At 52.8% G+C, this 23019-nt stretch overlaps 8 protein-coding genes across 8 annotated transcripts; 2 read left to right on the plus strand and 6 right to left on the minus strand.

The window, feature by feature from the left end:
- Positions 1-76: 76 nt before the first annotated feature.
- VTN31DRAFT_2699 (uncharacterized protein) lies at positions 77-1245 on the minus strand (the record flags this gene model as incomplete). Its single annotated transcript, XM_069402895.1, has 5 exons — positions 77-280; positions 335-757; positions 820-846; positions 927-977; positions 1033-1245. 5 exons carry the CDS (start codon positions 1243-1245, stop codon positions 77-79), a joined length of 918 nt encoding a protein of 305 aa, XP_069262132.1.
- A 231-nt stretch (positions 1246-1476) lies between these two features.
- Positions 1477-3086, minus strand: VTN31DRAFT_2700 (uncharacterized protein; the record flags this gene model as incomplete). The annotated part of the gene is made up of 3 exons (XM_069402898.1): positions 1477-2628; positions 2700-2990; positions 3045-3086. 3 exons carry the CDS (start codon positions 3084-3086, stop codon positions 1477-1479), a joined length of 1485 nt encoding a protein of 494 aa, XP_069262133.1.
- Positions 3087-3305: 219 nt separating this feature from the next.
- On the plus strand, positions 3306-4456 carry VTN31DRAFT_2701 (uncharacterized protein; the record flags this gene model as incomplete). Its single annotated transcript, XM_069402899.1, has 4 exons — positions 3306-3647; positions 3706-3803; positions 3863-4218; positions 4275-4456. 4 exons carry the CDS (start codon positions 3306-3308, stop codon positions 4454-4456), a joined length of 978 nt encoding a protein of 325 aa, XP_069262134.1.
- Positions 4457-6631: 2175 nt separating this feature from the next.
- VTN31DRAFT_2702 (uncharacterized protein) lies at positions 6632-8279 on the minus strand (the record flags this gene model as incomplete). The annotated part of the gene is made up of 3 exons (XM_069402900.1): positions 6632-6788; positions 6849-6920; positions 6976-8279. 3 exons carry the CDS (start codon positions 8277-8279, stop codon positions 6632-6634), a joined length of 1533 nt encoding a protein of 510 aa, XP_069262135.1.
- A 2357-nt stretch (positions 8280-10636) lies between these two features.
- Positions 10637-11272, minus strand: VTN31DRAFT_2703 (uncharacterized protein; the record flags this gene model as incomplete). Its single annotated transcript, XM_069402901.1, has 1 exon — positions 10637-11272. The coding sequence occupies one exon, from the start codon at positions 11270-11272 to the stop codon at positions 10637-10639; it is 636 nt and encodes a 211-aa protein (XP_069262136.1).
- A 1954-nt stretch (positions 11273-13226) lies between these two features.
- Positions 13227-14475, minus strand: VTN31DRAFT_2704 (uncharacterized protein; the record flags this gene model as incomplete). Its single annotated transcript, XM_069402902.1, has 4 exons — positions 13227-13850; positions 13958-14049; positions 14129-14392; positions 14451-14475. The coding sequence occupies 4 exons, from the start codon at positions 14473-14475 to the stop codon at positions 13227-13229; spliced, it is 1005 nt and encodes a 334-aa protein (XP_069262137.1).
- A 1192-nt stretch (positions 14476-15667) lies between these two features.
- On the minus strand, positions 15668-17773 carry VTN31DRAFT_2705 (uncharacterized protein; the record flags this gene model as incomplete). Its single annotated transcript, XM_069402903.1, has 6 exons — positions 15668-15761; positions 15816-16711; positions 16766-17309; positions 17363-17453; positions 17514-17665; positions 17724-17773. 6 exons carry the CDS (start codon positions 17771-17773, stop codon positions 15668-15670), a joined length of 1827 nt encoding a protein of 608 aa, XP_069262138.1.
- Positions 17774-18147: 374 nt separating this feature from the next.
- VTN31DRAFT_2706 (uncharacterized protein) lies at positions 18148-20730 on the plus strand (the record flags this gene model as incomplete). Its single annotated transcript, XM_069402904.1, has 5 exons — positions 18148-18178; positions 18236-18303; positions 18354-18494; positions 18548-20505; positions 20586-20730. 5 exons carry the CDS (start codon positions 18148-18150, stop codon positions 20728-20730), a joined length of 2343 nt encoding a protein of 780 aa, XP_069262139.1.
- Between the last annotated feature and the right edge of the window lie 2289 nt (positions 20731-23019).

Genomic DNA, 23019 nt, shown 5'->3' on the forward strand with positions numbered 1-23019 from the left:
TCGGACTGCGAGGCGTTTGCCTTTCTAGACAAGGCTACAAAATAGGCCTCCCGGGATTCCTGGATTGAATCAGCACTCACACGTCGTTGTGATCCCTATGGAGACGGCGAAACCATACACTGCGGGAGGAATCCGGTTTCAAACGATGTACTTTCTCAAACAGCGCCTTCAGCTGCTTCTCCAGAGCCTTATCCTCATCGCCCTGGTAGAACTTGCAGACAAAATGTCCTCCGGACTTGAGCACGTTGAAACAGAACTGAAGTGCAGCGCGGCAAAGATCCTGTTATGTCCAGTTAGAGCTGTTTTGTACATTGAATGGGAATTGAAACCATACCATACTTCCGGCATGATCCCGGAAACTGATGCCACTAGTATTCATCATCCTGTGATAAGGGTTACTAAGGCTATTGCTGGAAAAACCTTTGGTCTGCGCCCAGGGAGCGGACATGTCACTGAGAACCACATCCACAGTGCGGTCTGAAGGTTCATCATCGTCCCTCTTCTCCTGTTCAGCCACCGCAGCCTCTGTTACTTTATTCTTCTCGATAATGCTCTGTATCTCCCCTTCCTCGTCATGTGTCCCAACCACAGGACGCGGCCGCCCACGGTTCGGATCGCGCAGGAAGTCCATGACATACTGCTGTACGTCCGGCGAGAGGAAGTTACCTTGGATGGTTGAGACGCCCTTTGGTGGTTGCGCGGGGATGATGTCGACGCCAACAACTCGGCCGTTGGGTTGAGTTCGTGTTACTGCAACCTAAATGGCGTTTGCGTCAGGTGCAGGTATTCTTGAAGGAGTGTCTTGGAGGGTATCCGGACCTGTGACCACGAGCCTGGCGCATAGCCCTGGAGAGAAACAATTTCGCATGTCAGTAATTCCAGATCAATAGAATTCTTCTCTCAGGGGAAAAGAGTAAGTAGCTCACCAAATCAACGACAGTCTGTCCCTTGCGAAAAATCCGATATTGCTCATCGATCTGGACACGATCCCATCAGATCTATCCTCACGTCCCAGCCCAACCGCATACGCACCTGTAGCAGCTTAAAGGCGGCCCGACTTTTCAGCCCCTGGACCATCGCTTCGCGTGTGTAGGGATCGTTGCGTTGTCGTGCTAGCCATCGTTTCGACGAGGAAGAGGCGCACCGCTTGCATACTTGGCCCGCTGTCGGCGAGACGTTGCGGATCTGCCAGGCTAGGAATTGGCGCCAGAAGGGAAGATCTAGTCCGATTGCGAGGGGTTTCATTTTGTGGAGGAATTGCAAGTTGTATGAACTTGTTTAATACGGAGCTCGGGTTATCCGATGTTTCTTCTTTATCAGCGGCGATAAAACACGCGTAGAGCCAGCCGTATGTCCTTACTAGACGCCAAGCGAGGTAGTCGTTCTACGATGAAAATCGACCACAGTTGTCTGCCAGACATATTATTTACAGCATCGATCATAATTTACAATATAGTCGTTACCTTGCCCGCGACTTCATATCAACCGCTTAGCCCGTTTCAGCGGAGAAAATCCCGACGTATCAAACGTGCGACTCGACTTGGTCAATGCCGGTCGACCCAGACTGATCCCCTGCCCCAAGCGTCGATCCTTGACACCAATATCCGGCAGCCCGTCGCCCTCATCCTCATCCTCCTCAAGCAGCACCCGCTCGCGCTGTGCCCCCAGGATCTTGCGCTTCTTGACGTTCTGTTTCCCGTCCGCGGTCGTTGTTCTTTTGATGAGTGCTGCGTCTTCGCCTTCTTCCGTGTCACTCGGACGCGTGGGCTTGGTGCTCTTCGCCTGCCGCTTCTCGGGCTGAGCTACAGGCTGCTCGGGTCGGTCATCGGCGGCGGGTCCTCCTTCATCATCGTTGCCAGCTCGTCGACGGGGAGGTCTCTGAGCCGGGCGGTCATCATCATCATCGTCAGATTGCGCACCCGCATGCTCTTCGTGGTCCGAGCTGGACGACGCGTCCAGCGCGTTCTGCGTTCGGTTCAGGTACGGTGTGATTGAAAAGGTAGATTTGTCTCCAGGCGCCGCAGACGCCCGCTTCACTGGATTTGCCACCTTTGGGGCACCAGGTGTCGCGATTGCCATGTCCGGATCGAACCCTGATGTTCTGAGCGGGACTGTCTGGGTGCGCGACCCTGTCTGGCTCGTCCGGTCCGTCCGCGTGATGATGGATGGCTGCTCCATGCTTTCTTGTGCTTCCTTTAATTTATCTTTGGTCGTGCGCAGCTGTTTCCGTAGCGTTTGAAGCTTCTCCTCCAATGCCTTTTTCTGGTTCTCCCATTCAGCGGCCTTGTCCTGCTGTTCCTTTTCGAGCCGGCTTCGTTCGGCAATTTCCCTGTCCAGTTCTGCCTGTAATATTTCTAGCTTTTCTTGAGCTTTTCTGTCGCTAGCCGCCCGCGACTCGGCCTTTGTTCGCTCGAACGCGCGTCTTTCGTTTTCTAATTGGACTTCTAGGGAGTTCAGTTGGCGTTCGAGTGCGAGTTTCTCAGAGACTAGGGTTTGATGAGAGCTGGCCTGCTTTCTTAGACGCTCCGTCTCCTCTTGCAGACTCGAAAGCTGTTTTGTAAGACTGCGTTTGTCTGCGAGCGCGTTTTCGTACTCAGCCAGTTTCTGGCGTTGCGCATCGAGTTCATCCTGTTCGCTTCATTAGAACCACGCACTGCCAGGCAAAGGTCGTCCAGCAATGCCATCAAGTCACCTCGTACCTCCAATTCTTCAATCGTCTTCGCGCTCTCGCGCAGCGATGATTGTAGGCTCGAGATTTCATCCTGCGCATCTCGTAATTGCTGCTGAGTATCCGACTCCCCTGCGAGCAGTTGCGCGACCTGGGTCTCTGTTTGCTGGCATTGGAGTTGTAGCTGGTCCTTGTCGGCGGCGAGAAGCAGGCAATCAACGCGTGTGGCACGGGCGCGCTCGCTGTCAACAATGTGTCTCACTTCGGCGAGGCATTTCTGGTATGCATTCTCCAACTGCGCGGTCCTGAGGGACAATTCGTACTGCGGACGCGACGCGGGTTAGATTGGCAACACCGGGTTTGGGTAGTGTCGCACCTCACGCGCGGGACACAATTCTTGACATGAAGCCAGGGCCATTGTGTCTGGCCGTAAAGGAGTCCCCGAGGCGAACGTGTAATGAAGGGGTTGACGCGTGGAGGATCAATCAATGACGGAGGCGGTGGATCGATCCAAACAGGACACCTAAGAGTAAATCCTACAAGACCACTCCAACGACGATCCACGAAGCCGATATTCCTTTCGTCCAGACAACTCTATTATTTCGAGTCAGTGCATTCGGCCTGCACCCTGCTCGAAATGAGGTTTTTCTCTCTCCTGGCGCTGGCGTGTACGGCGTCAGTGGCCTTCGCTGCCAAATCGTCGCCCGACACCTTCGAGCATTACCGGTCTCTCGCCGGCACTCGCTCCCTCAACCTGAATGATGACCTCTACGAAGAGCTGACTGGCACACCTCGGGACTTCCATATGGCCGTCCTTCTTACCACGTTGGAAGCGCGGTACGGCTGTGAGTTGTGTGAAGTCTTCCAACCAGAATGGGAACTCGTTGCACGGAGCTGGGCCAAGGGCGCTCAATCGACCGATATCAAGCTCCTCTTGGGCACTCTTGAGTTCAAAAATGGCCGGAAAATCTTCCAGAGAGTACGATATCACCATTGCTCACTGCCTATGGGATATGCAAGGCTCACCATGACCTCAGCTACAACTCAAAACAGCACCCGTTGCTCTCCTGTTCCCTCCCACTGTTGGGCCGCATGCGAAGAACAATGGCGCACCGTATCGGTACGAGTTTACCAGGTAGGCATTCTTTCGGCTCCTCGTTCCTCGGCCGTCTCAGGTTAACACCAGGACGACAGCTTCGCAAACGCCGAGCAGTTCTACGACTGGCTCAACCGCCATCTTCCCGACGGACCGAAGCCGCCGCTGGTCAAACCGATCAATTACGGTCGCATTGCATCCGTGATCACGCTTCTTATGGGGCTCGTCACAGTTGCGACCGTAGCCTCGCCGTACGTGATGCCTATCATACAGAATCGGAAGCTGTGGGCGGCAGCTAGCCTGATCGCGATCCTCCTGTTTACGAGTGGACAAATGTTTAATCATATCCGTCAAATGCCGTATGTAGCGGGCGATGGGAGGGGCGGCATCAGCTATTTCGCCAGGGGCTTCTCGAGCCAGTTCGGCTTGGAGACGCAAATCATTGCGGCGTTGTGTGAGTGTAGCCAGGTTTTCTGTTCGTTGATGAGTCTGCTAACCGTGGTGGTTCAGACGGCTCACTGGCATTCTCGACCATCACGCTTGCGCTGAAAGTCCCTCGGATCCAAGATGTCAAGGTCCAGCAACTGGCAGTTCTTGTCTGCGGTGCGACGCTCTTTGCCCTCTACAGCTTTCTCCTCAGCGTGTTCCGTATGAAAAACGGCGCCTATCCGTTCTATCTGCCGCCGTTCTAGACTGGATGCATTGCTTTGTGTAGTAAAATATTCCCATCCCGCGAAGTCAGTACTTGGGACGGTTTTTCGTAGATGACTTAGTTGTATTGTTTCTCGATTGTAAGACTTGGTTGCATGATTACAATCGAACGGATGCATCTTACGATTATGATTATGACTTTAACGAGTACAATATCGTAGATCATTTTCATATGCCCGTGGACATCTTAACTGACGGGATCCTCGAGACTCACCTAGGGGTGGGGCGATTCATCAACGTCAACGTGTCTTTACATCTCGGGGAGTTCATCATGAACTGCAGCAGGAGAGACCATTGACAAGATAAAATGGCTTCGAATGCCTAGCGGATCCTCCATCCTCCATCGCGATGACATCGCAGACCCAGGCCGCCTCCCAAGGCACAACATTCCTGATCTTGATCCAGCTCGTGTCGCGCGTCCTGACGTTTGCTTCCAACCAGGTCGTCCTGCGACACTTGTCGCCACGAGTCCTGGGCGTTGCAACGCAGCTGGAACTGTACTCCATTACGGCGCTGTATTTCTCGAGGGAATGGCTACGGACGGCCATCCAGCGAGAGCCATCGGCCGCTGATGGGACTGATCAGGCCGGAGACAAAACGCAAAACTTCCCCAGAGATGCTGGGACCAAAGGCGCGCAAGATGACCCTGGCAGTCGAACCCAGTCTCGCGACGCAGTTGCGTCGCAGACCGTCATCAATCTATCCTACCTTGCCCTGATCTTAGGGATGCCAGTTACGATATTGCTGGGCTGGTGGTATGATTCCTGGTCCTCCGAGACGATTACCTCCATGCCCTATTTCAGAATCAGCGTGGTGCTGGTTGGTGTGTCTAATCTGGTGGAATTGGCCACGGAACCGTTCTTTGCTCTGATTCAGCACCGCATGCTCTACAAGGATCGGGCGAGGGTCGAGACGATGGCCGCGGTAGCCAAAAGTCTAGCCGTCTGCGGCACAAGTTCATGGGCAGCCTGGACAGCTCGTGAGGTGGGCGTTCTGCCCTTTGCCTTGGGGTTCGTGGCGTATGCCATTGCTTTGTGTGTTGGGTATTCGTGGCAGATGGTTATCGGATCAAGACAGTCGAGGAACTTCTCGTTCTTGTTGACGAAACTGCAACAAAGGTGTGCTTTTGCGAAGAGACAGCGGTGGTCGTCGCTGATCATTCCAAGGAGCGAAACGCGATATCTATGTCAAAGATTTTCGCGCCGGCTAGTCTGGATCGGTGCCAATGTCTACCTCCAACTGATCGTCAAGCACCTGCTCACGCAGGGCGACTCGATGATCCTCGCGGCATTGTCAAGTCTCGAGGACCAAGGCATGTACGCCCTGGCTTCCAACTACGGCGGCCTCGTGGCACGCATCTTCTTCCAGCCCATCGAGGAAAGCAGCCGCAATCTCTTTGCCAAATATCTGCACGCGCCAGACACGGACGCCCAGAAATCATCCGGCGTCAACAAAGCCAAGTCCCATCTGGCCGATATCCTGCGCGCCTACGGGATTTTGGCTATTCTGGCCGTCGGTATTGGTCCAAGCGTGGTTCCTGTAGGATTACGCTTTCTGATCGGGGCGCGCTGGATGTCCCCGAAAGTGGAAACCCTGCTCTCTGCCTACTGCTTCTACATCCCTTTCCTCGCTTTCAACGGTATCACCGAGGCCTTTGTGGCGGCTGTTATCAGCCCCGCTGATATACGCAGACAGGCCGTCTGGATGGGCGGGTTCTCTACGTGTTTTGCTGCAGTATCGTTTGTGTTTCTCCGTGTCCTGGAATGGGGCGCCGTCGGGTTGGTGTTGGCGAACATTGCCAATATGGCTGTCAGAACCGTATGGAGCTGGGTGTATATCAAGCGCTATCTCCGGCAGCAGGGATCGGATTTGAGCCTGGCAGAGGTTTCCCCAGGGCTGCAGACAATCGGGCTGTCTATTCTGGCAGTGTCAGTCACTGCGGTGGCTCCTCGAAATACGGGAAGAAATATCTATGAGATATCTCAATCCCTCAGTCTATCAGCCGCTTTTGCTCTGGCAGTGTAAGTCGCCCGACAAGACCGTCGTCTCAAGCAAGGTTCGGGTGCTGATAAAAGGTTGCAACAGTCTATTCTCGGAACGCAAATATCTATTCAGTCTCTACGAAAGATTCGGACCTGCCAGACAGTCCAGCAAATTCAGTCATCAAAGGTGATCTTGGTCGCCGACTTTGTAGTGTCAACTTCCTTGAAGAAGGCGCCATAGGCACTATGCTGCTTCTTCTTGACCGTGGTGCCAAACTTCAGAAGAGCCTCGGGCACCTCTTGATTAGCTGCCTTGAGGACGTTGATCAGCCTGGCACAAGGCCGCATGATTAGCAACAGACGACAATTAGCTAATTGAGGATGAACTTACGAGCCAGAATGTGTCTTGTCATTCTCCGTGAAGAGAGTAATGGCGTAGCCCTCGGCTCCAGCACGACCAGTCCTGGTGGCTCTTCGTTAGTCTAGAAATTCCAAGACACGATCAAAGAGTATCTTACCTCCCAATACGGTGGACGTAGTCCTCAATGGTCAGCGGAAAGGTGACGTTGACAACAGCCTTGACAGCAGGGATATCCAACCCACGCGCAGCCACGTCTGTAGCCACGAGGATGGTGACCTTGCCCGACTTGAACGCGTCTAGACTCTTGAATCGTTCACTCTGGCTCAGGTCGCCATGTATCCCAGCCACCTTGTAGCCCTTGGACTTGATCAACCGCTCAATCCGCATGGCTTCTTTCTTGTACAGGCAGAACACCAGCACCCGGTCCTGATCCCGCCCCGTCGCCTTGCTCTGCAGGCGCGCCAGAACCTGCAACAGCCGCTGCTCCTTGTCCCGGGGGCTGATCACCTCGACGACCTGCTTGATGCGCGTGTTTGCGCGCGGGTCCGACGAGGGCTCGCCGCCGATGGTGATGGTGGCCGCGTTGCGCGTGAAGCTCTCCGCCAACCGCCGCACGGACGGCGGCCACGTCGCAGTAAACATGGCTGTCTGGCGACGCGATGTCGGCATGTGCGAGATGATCTCGCGGATGTCCTGCTCGAAACCCTTGTCCAGCATCCGATCGGCCTCGTCCAGAACCAGGTACTTGACCTTGCCCAGGTCGATCGACCTATCACTTTGTAGGTCCTTCAACCGTCCGGGTGTCGCCACGACAATGGCGGTGGTCTTGAGCGCCTCCCGCTGCTCGTTCTTGTCCACTCCGCCAAACACGCAGGTCACCCGGACGCCAACCAGGGACGTGAATTTGGCCAGCTGGTCGTGAACCTGCAACGCCAACTCTCGAGTGGGTGTCAGGATCACCGCCTGAGGCCGCGGCGACTTTTTCTCCTTGTTCCTCTTCTTCTTTTCTTTCAACTCAATCACCTTCCTCAGGCAAGGCAGACCAAAAGCCAGGGTCTTCCCACTGCCCGTTTCCGCGATGCCAATCACATCCCGACCGGAGAACAACAATGGCCATGCGGCTGCCTGGATCGATGTCGGGGCTGCGAAGCCCTTCAGCGGTCCGTACAAATCGCTGTCACTCGACGGGAGGTAATCGAACGAAATGAGCGGCCGGAGACTCGCGCCCTCCTCCGCATGCGGATCCGAGATTTCTATCGTGTTGGACTTGAGGAAGGAGTCGATTTGTTCCTGCGGAAGCGCCGACAGGGCGGGCGACTCAACGTAGCCACTATTGTCATGTTTCTTCTCTTTTCTGCTCTTCTCGCCCTTCTGATCTGCGTCGGCGTGCTTCTTGGATTTGCGGTCTGTCTTCGCCTTTTTTCGAGGGCTCTCCTCGGATGAGAGTTTTCGTTTGGACATATTGCGAGTCTCTCTCTCTACTACTGTAATTGGCAGCCCCGATGATGCCAATGAGGCTGCGGGTGCAATCTACAAGTAGTATGCCTCGTCTGCTCTCGTATCAGCTTCATGTCTGGAATTTTTCACATCAACTAATTCTGTTGATTCTGCCAGCGGTGACCGCCCCATTTTTCCAGGTTTCACACTGATCTGATGATAAGATAAGGATACGTTATCAACTTATCGATAACAACACCCATCACCATTCGCGAATGGCGCTTCCTTTCAAGGTGCGATCTGAGGTTTCTGCAAGCCATAGAGGGTCCTTGTTCGTCTTTATACATCTTTCGGAATTCTTTCTTCAAGAGGTTAATTTATGAACATAGCAAGCTCTGGCCGAAACTATGGCATTTAAATCAAGTCTAACATGCCGATAGATAGGTATACTTCGCCATTCACCACGACGATTTGCCGGAAGACTTGGAACGGGACGACTCAGATAACCTTATCGGTTGATATAGTTACATGAGGAATTTCATGTGAGAGACGTTGAAGGTGAAAAGTGCCTTGGGCCCTTGCAATTGAATGAGAGTCCACTATTCACTATCATAGTACTCACTCTCCCCTTATTGTTTCCAGATAACCATGGTAGGTACTTCACTGTTAGTCTGAGAAAGAACAGCACAGCAAAGCACAACTGCAGAAAGATTGTCACTTTTTGAGATGAATTTCCCTGCCCGTTATCAGCATATCTCATGGTCCCATGCCGGGTACAACTTTTGTGCTTCCTGTCCGGGTCATTGCTGATGACCTATTTCGCGTGTGAGAGTCAGCTTCCGCGTCTCTCTTTTACACGAGGCAGAGGAATCCACAGAAAATTTCGGCGTACCATTATACATTGCGGTCCTATCATGCCCACATGCTCCTTATATACATGATACAAGGCCTTTGAGCCAGCAGCCCAACGCGCAAATCCTCCTTCGTGCCCGAACACGACACATTTCACTAGAGATGGATTCAGCCAGGGCGGCAGGAATCATTGTCCCCCTCCTCAGACCCGACTACGGATGAGCATGAATGGGCCGAGAGTATCTTCACAAAGATCATTCACCACTTCACAGTGGTGAAAGTTTCGGCCCGCTCCCAAGCCAGCTGCCCTGGAGATTCAACCATGGATTGACGAATCCGCAGGTCATATGAAACGAGTAATTACACGACTATTTTCATTCGATATCTACGCAAGGGACCCTTCCACCAGTGTTACCCTGCAAGTGGATGACATTCTGCCTTCTGCACCAGTAAGCAGACCAGACCTCAACACCGAAGCTCGCAACCGTCTTCCCGAAGAGTCTGTACTCCTACGAGTTGAAGCAACAGTTCGCGGTCCTGATTCATTTGACCAGAAGAGCGCCTGCCCGCGCTCCGGAAAATCTTAGCATTCAACATGTTAACACTGCCAACAATGCCCGGGGTGATGTCCTTGCTGAAAATGGAATGGCGGCCTTGGTCACGCTCTACCACAAGGGGTTCAACACAATTGACGTAGAGGTGGCTAACCGGGACCTCTCTCTCGCGTTCAATCAATTGGGTTGTCTACTAGCTGTGGCTAATCTGCCATCTGTCGAGCAACTTGCGGTGGGCTGGAGGATGCTGACAGGAGATAATGGGGTTCTGGTGCCGGACTCTCTCCGATGCGTTACTGGAGGGTATACGGATGTCATTGTACCCTCAATCAGCCTGCCCACCGATCTGTACTGCCGTTACCACCGAACATCTCGTCATTCCCACCGATGCGTGCCTGGTTTTTGTTGCTCCCAAAGCGACGGAGAGCGTCAGATTTCAGGACTTCATCAATCATCAGCGGGCTATCAGTCGCACTAGGGATCTTCTTCAGTTGCCATTTTGCAAGTTTTCTGTTAATAACTTCCGCATCCCTTCATCTCGCGCAGCTACTGTGAACTCAGTAGCATCTGTCTTGATCCCGACGAACTCCCCCTTCCCTGTCAGCACTCTACAGACGTTTAGTGAAGATGCCCATCAGAACCAGAAGGTCCGAAAGGTCTGATCGACCAGAGAGCGAGACGATTGAGAGTGAGGGGCCGCAAACGCTCTGGCACTGCCTCGCGGATGGCCCCCACGGACAACAGAAAATCGGGTTTGACGAGTTCGAGGAAAAGGTCTCGGAGAACCCGCAACAGATCTACAGAGACCCGACGATTATCTTTGCGAAGGTTCACGAGGAGGTGAAAAAACTTCACCATTCGAAAGCGACCTCCGAGAATAAGGACAAGTCCATCAAAGAGAAGGCCAACGACCTCGAGTGATTAGATTGCCGAGCTCAGAAACAAGGTCGAAACCCTCAAGGAAGAGCGCAATGACTACAAGGCAGAGTGACTCGTCCTTGGACGCCGAGTCAAGGAAATGCAGTCTGGACGGGAACTGAGTGCCACACCGAATGCCATTACTGCTGACACCGGAGAACTTTGCCCCGAAGCCACAAAAGTCTGAGGTCGCCGATCCCCCCGGTTTTTCGAGGCAAGAAAGACGGCAAAGAGACAGATCCCAAGTTTGAAGATTGGATTCTCGCCACGAAGCGGAAGCTCGAGGAGAACGCGGATCGATACAGTACCGATGAACTTCGAATTGCCGATGTTGCAGGACGCATCAGGGGCGAAGCCGCAGACCATTCTTGGCAACGAGAACCCCATGTGCGCAGAGACTACTAGTAGAGCAGCTCTTCGCGAAACTCGAGGAAGTCTATCGAGACCCCAATCCGATTGACAAGGCGCAGGAAGCCTTTTCATAAGCTCACCATACGCTTGAAGGACGATTCCCACTCGTTCCACACCCGATTCATGCAGTTGGCATACGAAGAGAAAATCAAGGGAGACGAGTAGAGTTCTACCTGAATATTCGCCAAGCTGTACTCGCGTCTTCGGGAACTTGTGATATGGGAACACGCCAGGGAGGACACCTTCGGCGTGTTTGTGACTGCATGCTCCGCCACCGCGCATCAGTTGAAGAGCATCGCGGAATCAGACGCGCGCCAGGGTTGGACGAGAAGCCGTGATCGAAATACCAGCAAGGTCCTTGACAGAATGACTGGTAGGGAGACCAGCGACGATCCTCCCGACAAAGACCTAGACGCAAGGGCGTGCTACAAATGCGGGAAAGTTGGCCACATCGCCAAGTGCATAGAGGGGGCGCAGGAGGACGCGGTCGTCAGAGAGCTCGGAGCTGATCCTTGGCGTAATCTTACGACCTCAAAGGCAGGCACAGCTACTGGGATTTGACTGTCAATCTAGCGCAGGAAATCTCATTCAAAGTGCTAATAATAAGAATAGGGAGAAGAGCAAGTCCTAGGGAGGACGAAAACCATCTCAGGACAAGAAATTGGTCACGTCAGACTAGCCCTGCCAAAGCACAGTAGCCTGAGGCAAAGGCATTTGCAGGCCCTAACAGCATCACAGCCGGGACCAAAGAAGGTGCAATTCAAGACTCAAGTTTCCACCACGATTGACCTCGTCTTCGTCGGCGCAGAAACGTTCAAGAGGCATGTGCGTAGCCCAAAGTCCGAGTGTTTTGTCATCACACTCAACGAGCTCGATTGGGCCCATCGAAAACAGAACGCATCTGGAGGACGAGAAACAACTTATAGATGAGAAACTTCCAGACTGCTACAGAGCGTACCGTGACGTGTTCTCCAAGAAAGCCTCCGACCAACTTGCCACCCCGGAAATGGGTCCTTATCTCTGGAGCCCCGTCGGCACGGGCCGCGCTTGGACGCCGGCAAGGTTGTGAGATCTGTTGAAGACCATTCGACTACGGTGGTATACCTGGATGATGACACTGCAAACACCACGCCCGGCTACACCTTTCTCGCTGGCAAGCGGAATCACTTGCCGGGGGGCAGAGACTACCTGCTGAAGCGCGCCGTGAAACGACTCTGTGAAGCCAAAGTTTTCGTAAATCGTATCTCCAGCTGTCAAAGGGCGTAAGGACTCCTATGAATGCCTAAGGAGAAGTAGAACTGCGAATCGATACAGAATGCCTGCAACCGTTGCATCCGATGCTATTGTCTGATATCGCCGGTTGTGCACAAACTGAATCCTGATCTTCCCAGAGCAGGGGCAGCGTCGGTTTTATACTATCCCTCGCTTAGACCCTTCACATGACTCTTCGACCCCTAACACTGGGTTCTGTCTGAGGCTCTCTAGTCTCTAATACTACCTGAGGCAGCAGCTATGTACATGTTTGTCACAACAACAGAACTTAAACAACCGAGCCTCCTCATCTCCCGCAGATTCGGGCCGTCACCATGGGCTTTACAGCGGGTCCCGCCTAGCACTAAACCAAACGTCTTCCCGTTTGTGGTTGTCGTCATCAACGGGGACTTATTTCGGGAGCAATTCCGCTTAGTTTACGAAGTGAAGCTGACCAGCAATGAGGGTTACGTGATCTCTCCCGCATAAACCGTGTTATCAAGTCCTGTCCGGGTAGAATTTGCCATTGACCATCAATAAATGTCAAGGACAGTCACAACTCATCCTGACAAGTTCATGCTCCGCAGTTGGCGATCATACAACAAGAGAGAGCAATTATTGCTGTGGAAATGACATCCTCGAGGAAGCACGGACGTGTTGCCGCTGCCTTCACCAGGAAGTATCTCCAAGGGGGGAGTAGAGAAGAGAACGGCCGACCGTGGCGGAGGGTGTTCAGAGACAGCAGATACTGCCCGCGACAAAATGGGGCGGTGAAAGTGGTGATGATACCGCACATCGAATAGTAGCTAGGCGATTTGGGCGTCGAATTGCAATTGTTTGTACATAGGACGTTTTTTGCATTCAAATGCTGTTTGCTTCGTGATTATGGACGAGTACAAGGCCAAGTAGTATATACCATGCTTCCGGATTCCGAGCCATAGATTTGAAGCAATAACTAACAGGCATGCCTTTCATGCGGAGGAAGCTATATCGTACACACGACCTTGCCCTTTGTCTGGTTACTCTCGAGCAACTTGTGCGCCTCGATGATGTTCTCGAACGGAAACACTCGTTCAACGTAGACCTTGAACTGGCCGCTCAGGAACCTGGGCAGAGCATCTTGCACCACCGTATCCCGCAATTTCTTCACGTAATCCAAGTCACGACTTCGCAACGTGCTTCCCTCGATTCGGAGCCGCTTCCTGAGAATGGCGCCAATGTCCACACCAGCCGGCAGAGAAGCGCCGCCCATCAGCCCGAGCAGTACGATCCGGCCGTCCAGGGCAGCCGCAGTTAGATTCTTCGAGAAATAGCCCGCGCCAATGAAGTCGATGATCAAGTCGACACCTCGGCCGTTGGTGGCTTTGAGGACCTCCTGCTCCCAATCCTGCGTGCGGTAGTTGAACCCAGCCGTCGCGCCGAGCACGTTGACGCAGAAGTCGATCTTCTCCTGCGAGCCCGCGGTGACGTAGATCTCGCTGGCACCGAGGGCCTTGGAGAGCTGGATGCCGGAGATCGACACAGCGGAGGCACCCGCGTGCCAGAGGACCGTTTTCCCGGCCTCGAATCCGCCGATTAAACGCAGTGCTTGCGTTGCGGTGAACCAGGTCTAGGCGGTCATTGAGTTAGCTGGGTTACAAAAAAATAAAAAATAAAAAATCAAAACCACCGCCCGGGGATTGTGGGCTGTCCATGTAACCTATGGGTGCAAAATACCTCCGGAATACCCGCAGCTTCCTCCCATGGGATTTCCGCCGGTTTGTGGATCAGCGTCTTGGTTGACACGCTGATATATTCGGCATAAGCACCTGGCGCACACGGAGTCGCTCAGTTGCTGACCTCTTGATATTCATCACATGGCGTCGTGGACTATGTATGCTTGCTTACCGCCGTAGGCCAGCCCAAAAACCTCATCGCCGATCTTGAACCCGCTGTTCGGGTCTTGAATGTCCTCGATCGTCCCAGAGAACTCAACGCCCATCGTGATGGGTGCATGAGGCGGGAGCGGATACATGCCCATCCGCTGCAGCAGATCCATCCGGTTCAGACCGAATGCCTTGATCTTGACCACTGCCTGCCCAGCCGCTGCCACGGGCTTGGGGATTTCCTCAATAAACAATGCATCGGCGGGACCCTTTCCGCCTTTGATGCCTGAAGACCGATGCAGTTAGTGTGATGGCCATCGGAGATGGTGGTGCCCGTTGCTTACCAATCGCTCTCATTGAAGATGACATCGTGTTGTTAACGGGATCGGATGTGTTTCGACGGTGCTTGGAGAGGGGATCAAGTATCGCTCCGGGATGAGGTGTCGAATTACGTCGTCAACCCCATCTGGTTGTTTAAGAAATGGATGTATCAACTCTTCCTCCGCAATGCTGCCCCATATTCCATTCGAAATCCCGGAATCCCCCAACTCCCGGTTCCGGCACTCTCGGAATTCGGACTGAACCTCTCAAGATACCATCGGGTCGTTGAACGGCGGGTTCCCCGGAGATCTCGCCTGGAATCCCATCTGAACCGATCCCGCACATTCAGCTCCGTTGTCACTGTCATAGATTGATGATCCCGAAAATATTCATCACCCCGCTCTCAGCTCATAGTACACTCCCTCCACGCCAACTGGCCGGAATCAACCTCGGCATTGCATTTCTTCGGATATGGATCTTGTCAGCAGCATCTACGATTCGCTCTATAGAGCAAGGCTGCTGCTTAGTAGCTGAGGTTTTTTTTTTTTTCTCACCCTCCGGAGAACCTCAGTCGCGGGCCAAGCACTATGCCTCGCCGGTTCACAACAAGGAGAAATGGACCGAGAGTCAAGTCCTATGCACAAGGACGCTCGGGGAAAAAGGCGGAAAGCTACGAACCAGTATAACCTATCAAAGGTCTACCCGTACCAACTGAAGTTGTTGGTTGAAAGGTTCGGAATACTGGCAGCAGTGGGCCTGACTTTACCCCCATGAGGACTTGAGCTAGCCGGCAGATCAGCCTTTCAGTGATCATTAACTGGGTTGGGGCTCTGGGCTTCATCGTGCGGTTGCAATGACTCGTGCGCACAATGTCTAGTAGAGGAGTCCCACCAGTCCTTTCCGAGGAATTCTGTCGCAATCGTTGGTAATAGACCGACTGGGTCCTGGGCATCAAAGCCGCGGCATTGACTGTCAATACTGTTCAAGATCCAATTAAAGCCGGCTGGCATTGATAATTCACCGGAACGGAAAGGGTCTCGCCCGAATACAAGTTGAGTGACTGTGCACATCCTGATGATCCTCACAAGATTCACCCATATCAACCCTTGATTCCCCATTGGAGTACAGCCTGCCAGTAAACCGCATCCTCAAATCACAAAGAACATAGAACAAACACAAGGATGAAAGCCGAAAGGCCAGAGTGCAAGAACAAGGGACGAATCACATCCACAAATCTCCCTCAGGCCAGACTGTACGATTTGATCACCTCCGCTAGGCGCGAGGCTTCCTCGCTGTAGTTGACCGGTCGCGCAGACGCAACCTGATATCGCATCCTGCGAGTAGCATCAGTTAAGATGTGCATCCAAATTCGGCTAAAATGAACGAACCTCTGCTGATCACCAAAGTATTCAGTCTTGGCTCTGCACCGGAAGATCCATGTGCGGCAATTTGCATTCCGCATAATCTCCTCTGCGGCATGCTCGTTCTCCTCCTTGGCTTCCACGAGCTCATTAGCGCTTACACCCATGACTAACTTGCCCACTTCGTCGAAGCAACTGAGCCATAGCTGGCCAGTGTGGTCGCTGACATTCATCAACATGATATAACGGTGCTGGGGCTGAGGAAAGGTCTTGTCACATTTCTCGCAGCGCCATTGACCTGGATCGAGTTCAGTCACTTTCTTGTTGCAAGTTCCAGAAGCGCATGCTGGATAGGTCAGATTATCCGGTTTGATGTAGACAATTGTCACTTTCAGAGTGAAGTAATCCGGCTGGTCAGACATGCCTAGCTGTTCCTCCCGGACCTGAGCGATGGTCTTGAACGATTCAGTCCGACCACCGCTGCCCATGGCCGCGCCAGTGGAAGTGTACGATGTAAATGTATCGGATCGTCCCTGGGCATCGTACCACCCCTTGAGTTTGTGCGCTTCCTCGATATCTGGGTCCACGGTCATTGTCCCCGAGCTCAGAAGGCTCAGGCTTCTACCATTGAAACCAGAGACCTTAACACCCTTGAAGGCAACCACAGATTCAGGCATGACATTGAAATTAGTTGCAGTCGATCCCCAGACAGTGAGACGGACTGAGAACCCGCTGTTATCCACCAGCGTCAAGTCGCGCTTGTCGTATGGCCGGTTGGTCGTCTTGGAGGTTATTTGAGACGTCTCCCCGACTTCCTTGAGAATACCGATAACGTCGATGGTAGTATCTTTCTCAACTGACTGGAGATCCCCGATGCTGGTGAAATTGAACCGAACCTGCGGGACATCATTCGAATCTTCGGCCTGTATTCTTTGGTTAGTCTTTTAAACTGTCAAGCGTTAGGAGGTGGACAGTACCCTCTCAACGACGGTATCTCTCTCAAAAGTCAATTCATAATCGTTATTCACGGTCGAGTACTGCTTCTTTGCAATATTGACACGGCATGGGCTGGAGATGTAGTAGACCGAGCCTTCCTGGAAGACATCGTACAACGTGTCACACTGTTCGTTGAACCCAGTGGCTCGGATCTCGCCGCTGTCATCCATAAGGGTGACATTGAACAGCCTGCCTTCCGAGTTGCTGTTGCGCCAAGTTCGGATATTCGACTTGTTTATGCATCGAGCTTTGATTGTCCATTTCTGGGAGTATGGAGAAATGGCCTCGATGGGGTAGATGGTTGTATAAGCCGACGTTCCGGCACGACGTTCGGCTGGTCTCTGAGCCGAAGCGGACGTATGCGCGCTCTGCACACTGGCACCATAAAATCCATTACTGGAGATTGTCGTGGGTTGAGGTTGAGCTCTTTCCTCTTCTTGCTTCGGCTCCAACGGCTTCGGTTCGCCGATTTTCTCGTACACTCCATACTGAGTGAGGACTTCTAGGTCGAGAATAATTAGAATCCTGGCAGTAGGTCAGCAAGCAGCAAGCAGGAGTGCACTCTTGTCGCAGCATACTTTTTCCCCTTGACAGAGTTTGCCTGGAACGCCTTGAGGCGAACGAGACTTCCCTTCTGAAGAAGCCCTTCAGTCACGACATGATTGACCTCTGCCCATCAGCCAACAAACGTTAGTATCCGAAGATGTCCAATACGCAGACCGCACTCACGCGTTGCCAACATTGATTGGACGTAGTTGGCAATGTCACTGAAAACCGCACGGTATCTCTCCTGGCCATTTGGTTGCGGAGCCAGCGACTTGAGTTGGACACACTGGACGACTGGTTGCGGCGTGGCGGGTTTGGTCGGATCAAAGATGGCGCTGATACACTGTCAACACATCTCCGTCGTCACTCCAACGAAGTAAATCTGATCGATACCTGAGAGCTCCCACAGAGATCAGCGAGGACACATCATCGGTCGACTCCATGATCAGACGCGCCGCGGAGACGACTTCCAATGATACCGAGGAACGTTTCTGAGTCTCTGAATGGCAATAACCGGAGGCTCGATGTGACGAGGGGCTCACGGGACGATGGAAGCGGACAGCGGCGAAGAAGCGAGGAGGGAAGAGCCTGACGCGACTCGGACAGATCTGCAAAGACGCGGCCGCGTTTTCCAAACATTTCCTAAACAGGAAAGGCGCCCCACCTTCCTCATTCGTCCCCGCGTCATCCCGCCCAGCTCTCCCAGCTCTCCGGTGCGATGCTCTGGAATCCGAGCTTTTTGCTGCCTGCTTGCGTCGTCTTATATAGAGAGAACTCTATACCACAGATCATCTTCGGTCATCGCCAGAGCTCCACGATGGCCCGTTGTTCCCATGTTGATGCGGCCGGTATGTCAATCCTGCAGCCAGCTAACCATCAAATCCCGCACCGTTGACCATTTCTAGACCTCCGGCCTCCAGCGGCAACGCAGGCAGTGTACCGAGAAGATTGCACCCAGTGCTTCGACTCCATAGTGCGTGCTCCCAAGTCGTGCGGTTACGAAACCCAACTGAGACGACGTAGGATGATCCATCGGGCTTAAATGTCTGTCTGTACTGCTTCAATGGCGGCTGCACGGGGGATAGAAACCATGCTCTGCTGCACAACTCACGCACGGATCATCCGCTGGCTCTAAACATCAAGAGGACGCGGAAGAAGGTCCAGGTGTGTTTGGGACGCATTCGTCACAGAGAAGATTCGGATCTGACAAGAGACAGCGTGATGAGCCGCCCCAAAAGCTCACGAAGCTCGCCATCGCGGCGGAAACGGAGGAGGATCGCTATGACACAACGACGAGAGTTGTGTGCTATGCCTGCCGTGATGAGGACGTCGACAAATCCAGCGGCCGGCTCCCGACGGTGATCGACGGAGTAATGAAGGCGCTGACCTTTTCAAAACGAGAAGAAGTCAAGGCTTGGGAGCAGGAGTTCGTTCCATGCGAGCATACTCTCTGCTTATCCCAGGAAAGCCCGGAGAAAATTGAAGGTCTGAATAAGTGTTCGATGTGCGATCTGAAGGAAAACCTTTGGCTCTGCTTGGTATGCGGCCACGTTGGCTGTGGCAGAAGCCAATTTGGAGGCGTAGGAGGCAATTCCCATGCATTGGCACACTCTAATGCGACTTCCCACGGCGTGGTTGTCAAGCTTGGCTCTATCACACCGGAAGGAAACGCTGACATCTACTGCTACACGTGTAATGAGGAACGCACGGACCCTGAGCTCGCTGCGCATCTGGCACATTGGGGGATCAATATTGCGGAGCGTGAGAAGACGGAGAAGAGCTTGATGGAGCTGCAGATCGAGCAGAACCTTCGATGGGAGTTTTCCATGACCTCGGACGATGGGAAAGAACTCCAACCGGTATTTGGCCCGGGATTCACAGGGCTCAAGAATCTGGGCAACAGTTGCTACTTGTCAAGTATCGTGCAGTGTTTGTTTTCGTTGCCCGAGTTCCAACTTCGGTACCACCGTCCCGACGAGGTACCGCCGGAGACCCGCTCACCTGCGGAGGACTTGGAAACCCAATTGCGCAAGCTTGCTGATGGCTTATTGTCGGGCCGCTATTCGAAGCCGGATTCGGACGTAATAAGCGTGCCCGACTCAGCCGAAGTGCCCCATCAGAAAGGTCTTGCCCCCTCCATGTTCAAACATCTTGTTGGACGTGACCACCCCGAATTTTCAACAATGCGCCAACAGGATGCATTTGAGTTTCTGCTGCATCTCTTCAAACTGATTTCCCTGTCCCGACATCCAGAACGGTCTTTGAATCCTGTCAATAGCTTCCGTTTCTGCCTCGAACAACGCCTGCAGTGTCTTTCCTGTGGAAAGGTTCGCTACAAGGTCGATGAACAAGACAATATCTCGGTTCAGGTACCTGCGCGCCCTATCGTTGATCCAGGGACTGGTTCTGGCGAGGGTGGTACATCGTACGAGTCGGTGACTCTCAAGGAATGTCTCGACATCTTTACGGCAGAAGAGGTGGTGGAGCTGCGCTGCCCTGGTTGCGGTTCGCGCGCTGGTTTCCGAAAGCGGTCCCTTTTCAAGACGCTTCCGCAACAGTTTGTCATTAACGCACGGCGCTTCCAGTTGATCAATTGGGTCCCCACCAAGCTGAATGTCCCAGTTGAAGTGAGCGATGAACCGTTGGACCTGACGACGTATTTGTCTACGGGTCCTCGTCCAGATGAAGAACCCTTGCCAGAAGAAGAAAACCCCGTGGCCACCTTTACTCCGAACCCTGTTGCCCTCGAACAGCTCATCAGCATGGGATTCCCCCAAGTGAGATGTGAAAAGGCTCTTCAGGCTACTGGTAACAGTGATGCGGAGGCTGCCATGAATTGGCTCTTTGCCCACATGGATGACCCAGATATTGACCAACCAATTGCAGCTTCGTCTGCTCAATCTGGCGCATCCCAGCAGGATCCTGAGAAGATTGCACAGCTCGGTGAAATGGGAATCGACGCTGCCAAGGCTGCTAAAGCACTGGCAGCCACTGGTGGCGACGTTAACCGAGCCCTTGACTGGGTCTTCAGCCACCCTGATGATCCCGGTGACAATGCTGCCGATTCAGATAAGGCGCAAGGAGAAGCCCAGGAGCCGCCCGGGACCGCAAATACACCGGCGCGGTATCAACTTCGGTCCATCGTTTGTCACAAGGGCTCTTCGGTCCATGCTGGGTAAGTACAAGCCTTCCTTTAAATTCTCAGTTTGCGCGTTACTGGATTACGGTCAAATTCCATTACTAATCCATCGTCAGGCACTATGTGGCCTTCATACGCAAGGAACATCCCACGACTGGTGAACCTTCCTGGTTCCTCTTCAACGATGAGAAGGTTGTGAAGGCGGATAATGTTGACGAGATGAAACAACATGCATACGTTTATTTCTTCTCTAGGGTGTGACATGGGTGTCGTTTCATTGCATGATCCCGGCGAAAGAGGGGAAGATAGAGATGTCCTAGCACTGTTTCCTTGGTATCAATGGGATACAATCGGATCAAGGAGTCTGGGCTGAAAGCTACAGGGAATGGTCATGTTGTCTGCTCTTTATCATTCAGAGGGCTCTGTTCGACATGTAGACGTAAGGATAGACATTTCTTGCACCTCAAGTTTGCCTTGGATGCGACCAACCTTGCCGTACTTAATGGAAGCCGAGTTTGCATATTCCCAAAGAACTCCTCGGGTTGGAATGGTCGAGATTGATCTGCGTGGCTTTTGGCTACATTGCTGCCAGAATGTACGAGTATTGCACTTGTAGCGTCGGTACTGCCACTCAGCCATGCCCGTACAAGAACTCCAAATCTGAATTCACCTCGCAAGTTGGTTTTTGTGTTCATTCAATGTCGAGAGGTGAACACACTCCTGTCCTTGCCACGGACTATGCATAGTATGATCGTATGACCTCCTGGAATGTCTTAGAACTACTGGAAGAATCCATCCCTTCTTTTTGAAACACCTCGCAGGGAAATTGAACAAGTCGCCAGACTGTTGCTGGATAAGAAGAGCAGATGCCTTCGCGACCCGCATGCGACTATTGAACGGTCTGCGCACTTTACTGATGGACGTCAAATGAATAACGGCCAAGGAAATCGGTCAGGGAAACAATCCGGACCGCGATCCTGATCATTCCGCCATCCCATAGTTCCAACGGCTGGTCGGATTCACCGGCCCACGGGCCCATTGCGTGTTCGGTGGATATGTGTGTGCACTTTACGCAAGATTCCAATGTTCTTGATCGAGACCCTCCTTCACATACACCACTTTGGGTTGTAGCTGGGCGCAAAAACTCGCGCCCATCAAGAAGTTATACGACTTTGTTACAACACAAGGTGGAAGCCAGCGGCTCGCTCTGACCTACCTCGCGGCGAAGAGCTTGTTGGGGGGTTGGTTTCCTTCGCCGGGCAAGAACCCTACGGGTACCTTGATTTGCTCGGTGATGTCAACTGACCGCTTAAGCAGCCGTCTCCCACGCACAAACTAAACAGCGACAAGCCGCACCGGCAGCTCCAGGTCCTATAGGAACTTCACTGTTGTCGTATGTCGGCGAAATTTGTGAAGCCTGTTTCGATTACTGTTATCTCGATGGCCAGGGAGGGACTAATATCGTGGACCAAAATCTTGCGGGCCTCTAGAACTGAAATTGGACTCTGGAAGAGTAGAGTAGGGAGTCAGAAGAGAAGATCAGCCAGTTGATATTTGTCTTCCACGTGTAGGCTCCTCGCGCGTGTTTGAGCACAGCCCCTCGTCTTTCTGGCTCATATCCGACAAACCCCGTACGGAGTACCATAAGCGAGACAGATTTCGCCATCAACCGGTTTGCCAAACACGATCCGAGGCGGCATGAATGGAACCTTGAACAGTTGAACCAGATCAAAAATCTCTCTGGAAACTAATCCCTTCAACAGAAAAATGAACCCATGCTTGGCATACTATGGGGTTCATCTGCTGCTGTTGGAATTTACGGGTGTTACAGACGGTGTTTTACGAGCATTACGGGTGGGATACATGGCACCGGTCATGTGATATTCGCTTAAAAGGACACACAAAATCTTCCTGTGTGGCTAGTTTTTTTGTTATATATATATAAAGGTCAATGACACATACACCCTGCAAGCCACCTGCAATCATATACCATTCGTGTTTGTCGAGAAGATTACACGTCGTTACCGTCTTCTGTTACCTTGTTGTTGTGGATTTCGTACAGCTGCCGGCCGAAAAGGTTTCTACTACTCCGTACGGTTAGCCTACCCAAAAAGACCCTTTGTATGGCGCTAGTAATTTTTACCGTCCCAGACTTGTATCGTATTGTATTAAACTAGCGGTTCGGCGCGCGCTGCACGCTCACGGAGCGGAGAGCAGGGGACGTCTGTGTGTTGGACGATTTCCGAGCTGCACGCTGAAAACAAAAATGTAAAGGTATTCGAAGTTCGGTTGGGGTATCTTTGAAACACGATGTCCCACGAAAACCGAAGAGAAATACGATTTTATCCTACTTATCCGTGCCTTCACGTTGACATCGGTCGTAAAGGAGCATCGACATGAAGCAAACAGTAAAAACTGACCGTGCCTTTGGTGTTAATTTCCCGTTCATCAATGTCCGGACCATAGACGATACCGGAGCATCATCTTGGTTGATAGACATCGGTCGGACGCGGGAGCTTTAATGGTCTCTGTGAGCAGGCCAGGCGCGGT

The sequence above is a fragment of the Thermomyces dupontii genome, assembly GCF_041956625.1.
Source record: "Thermomyces dupontii strain NRRL 2155 unplaced genomic scaffold VTN31scaffold_2, whole genome shotgun sequence".
Classification (NCBI taxonomy): Eukaryota; Fungi; Ascomycota; class Eurotiomycetes; order Eurotiales; family Trichocomaceae; genus Thermomyces; species Thermomyces dupontii.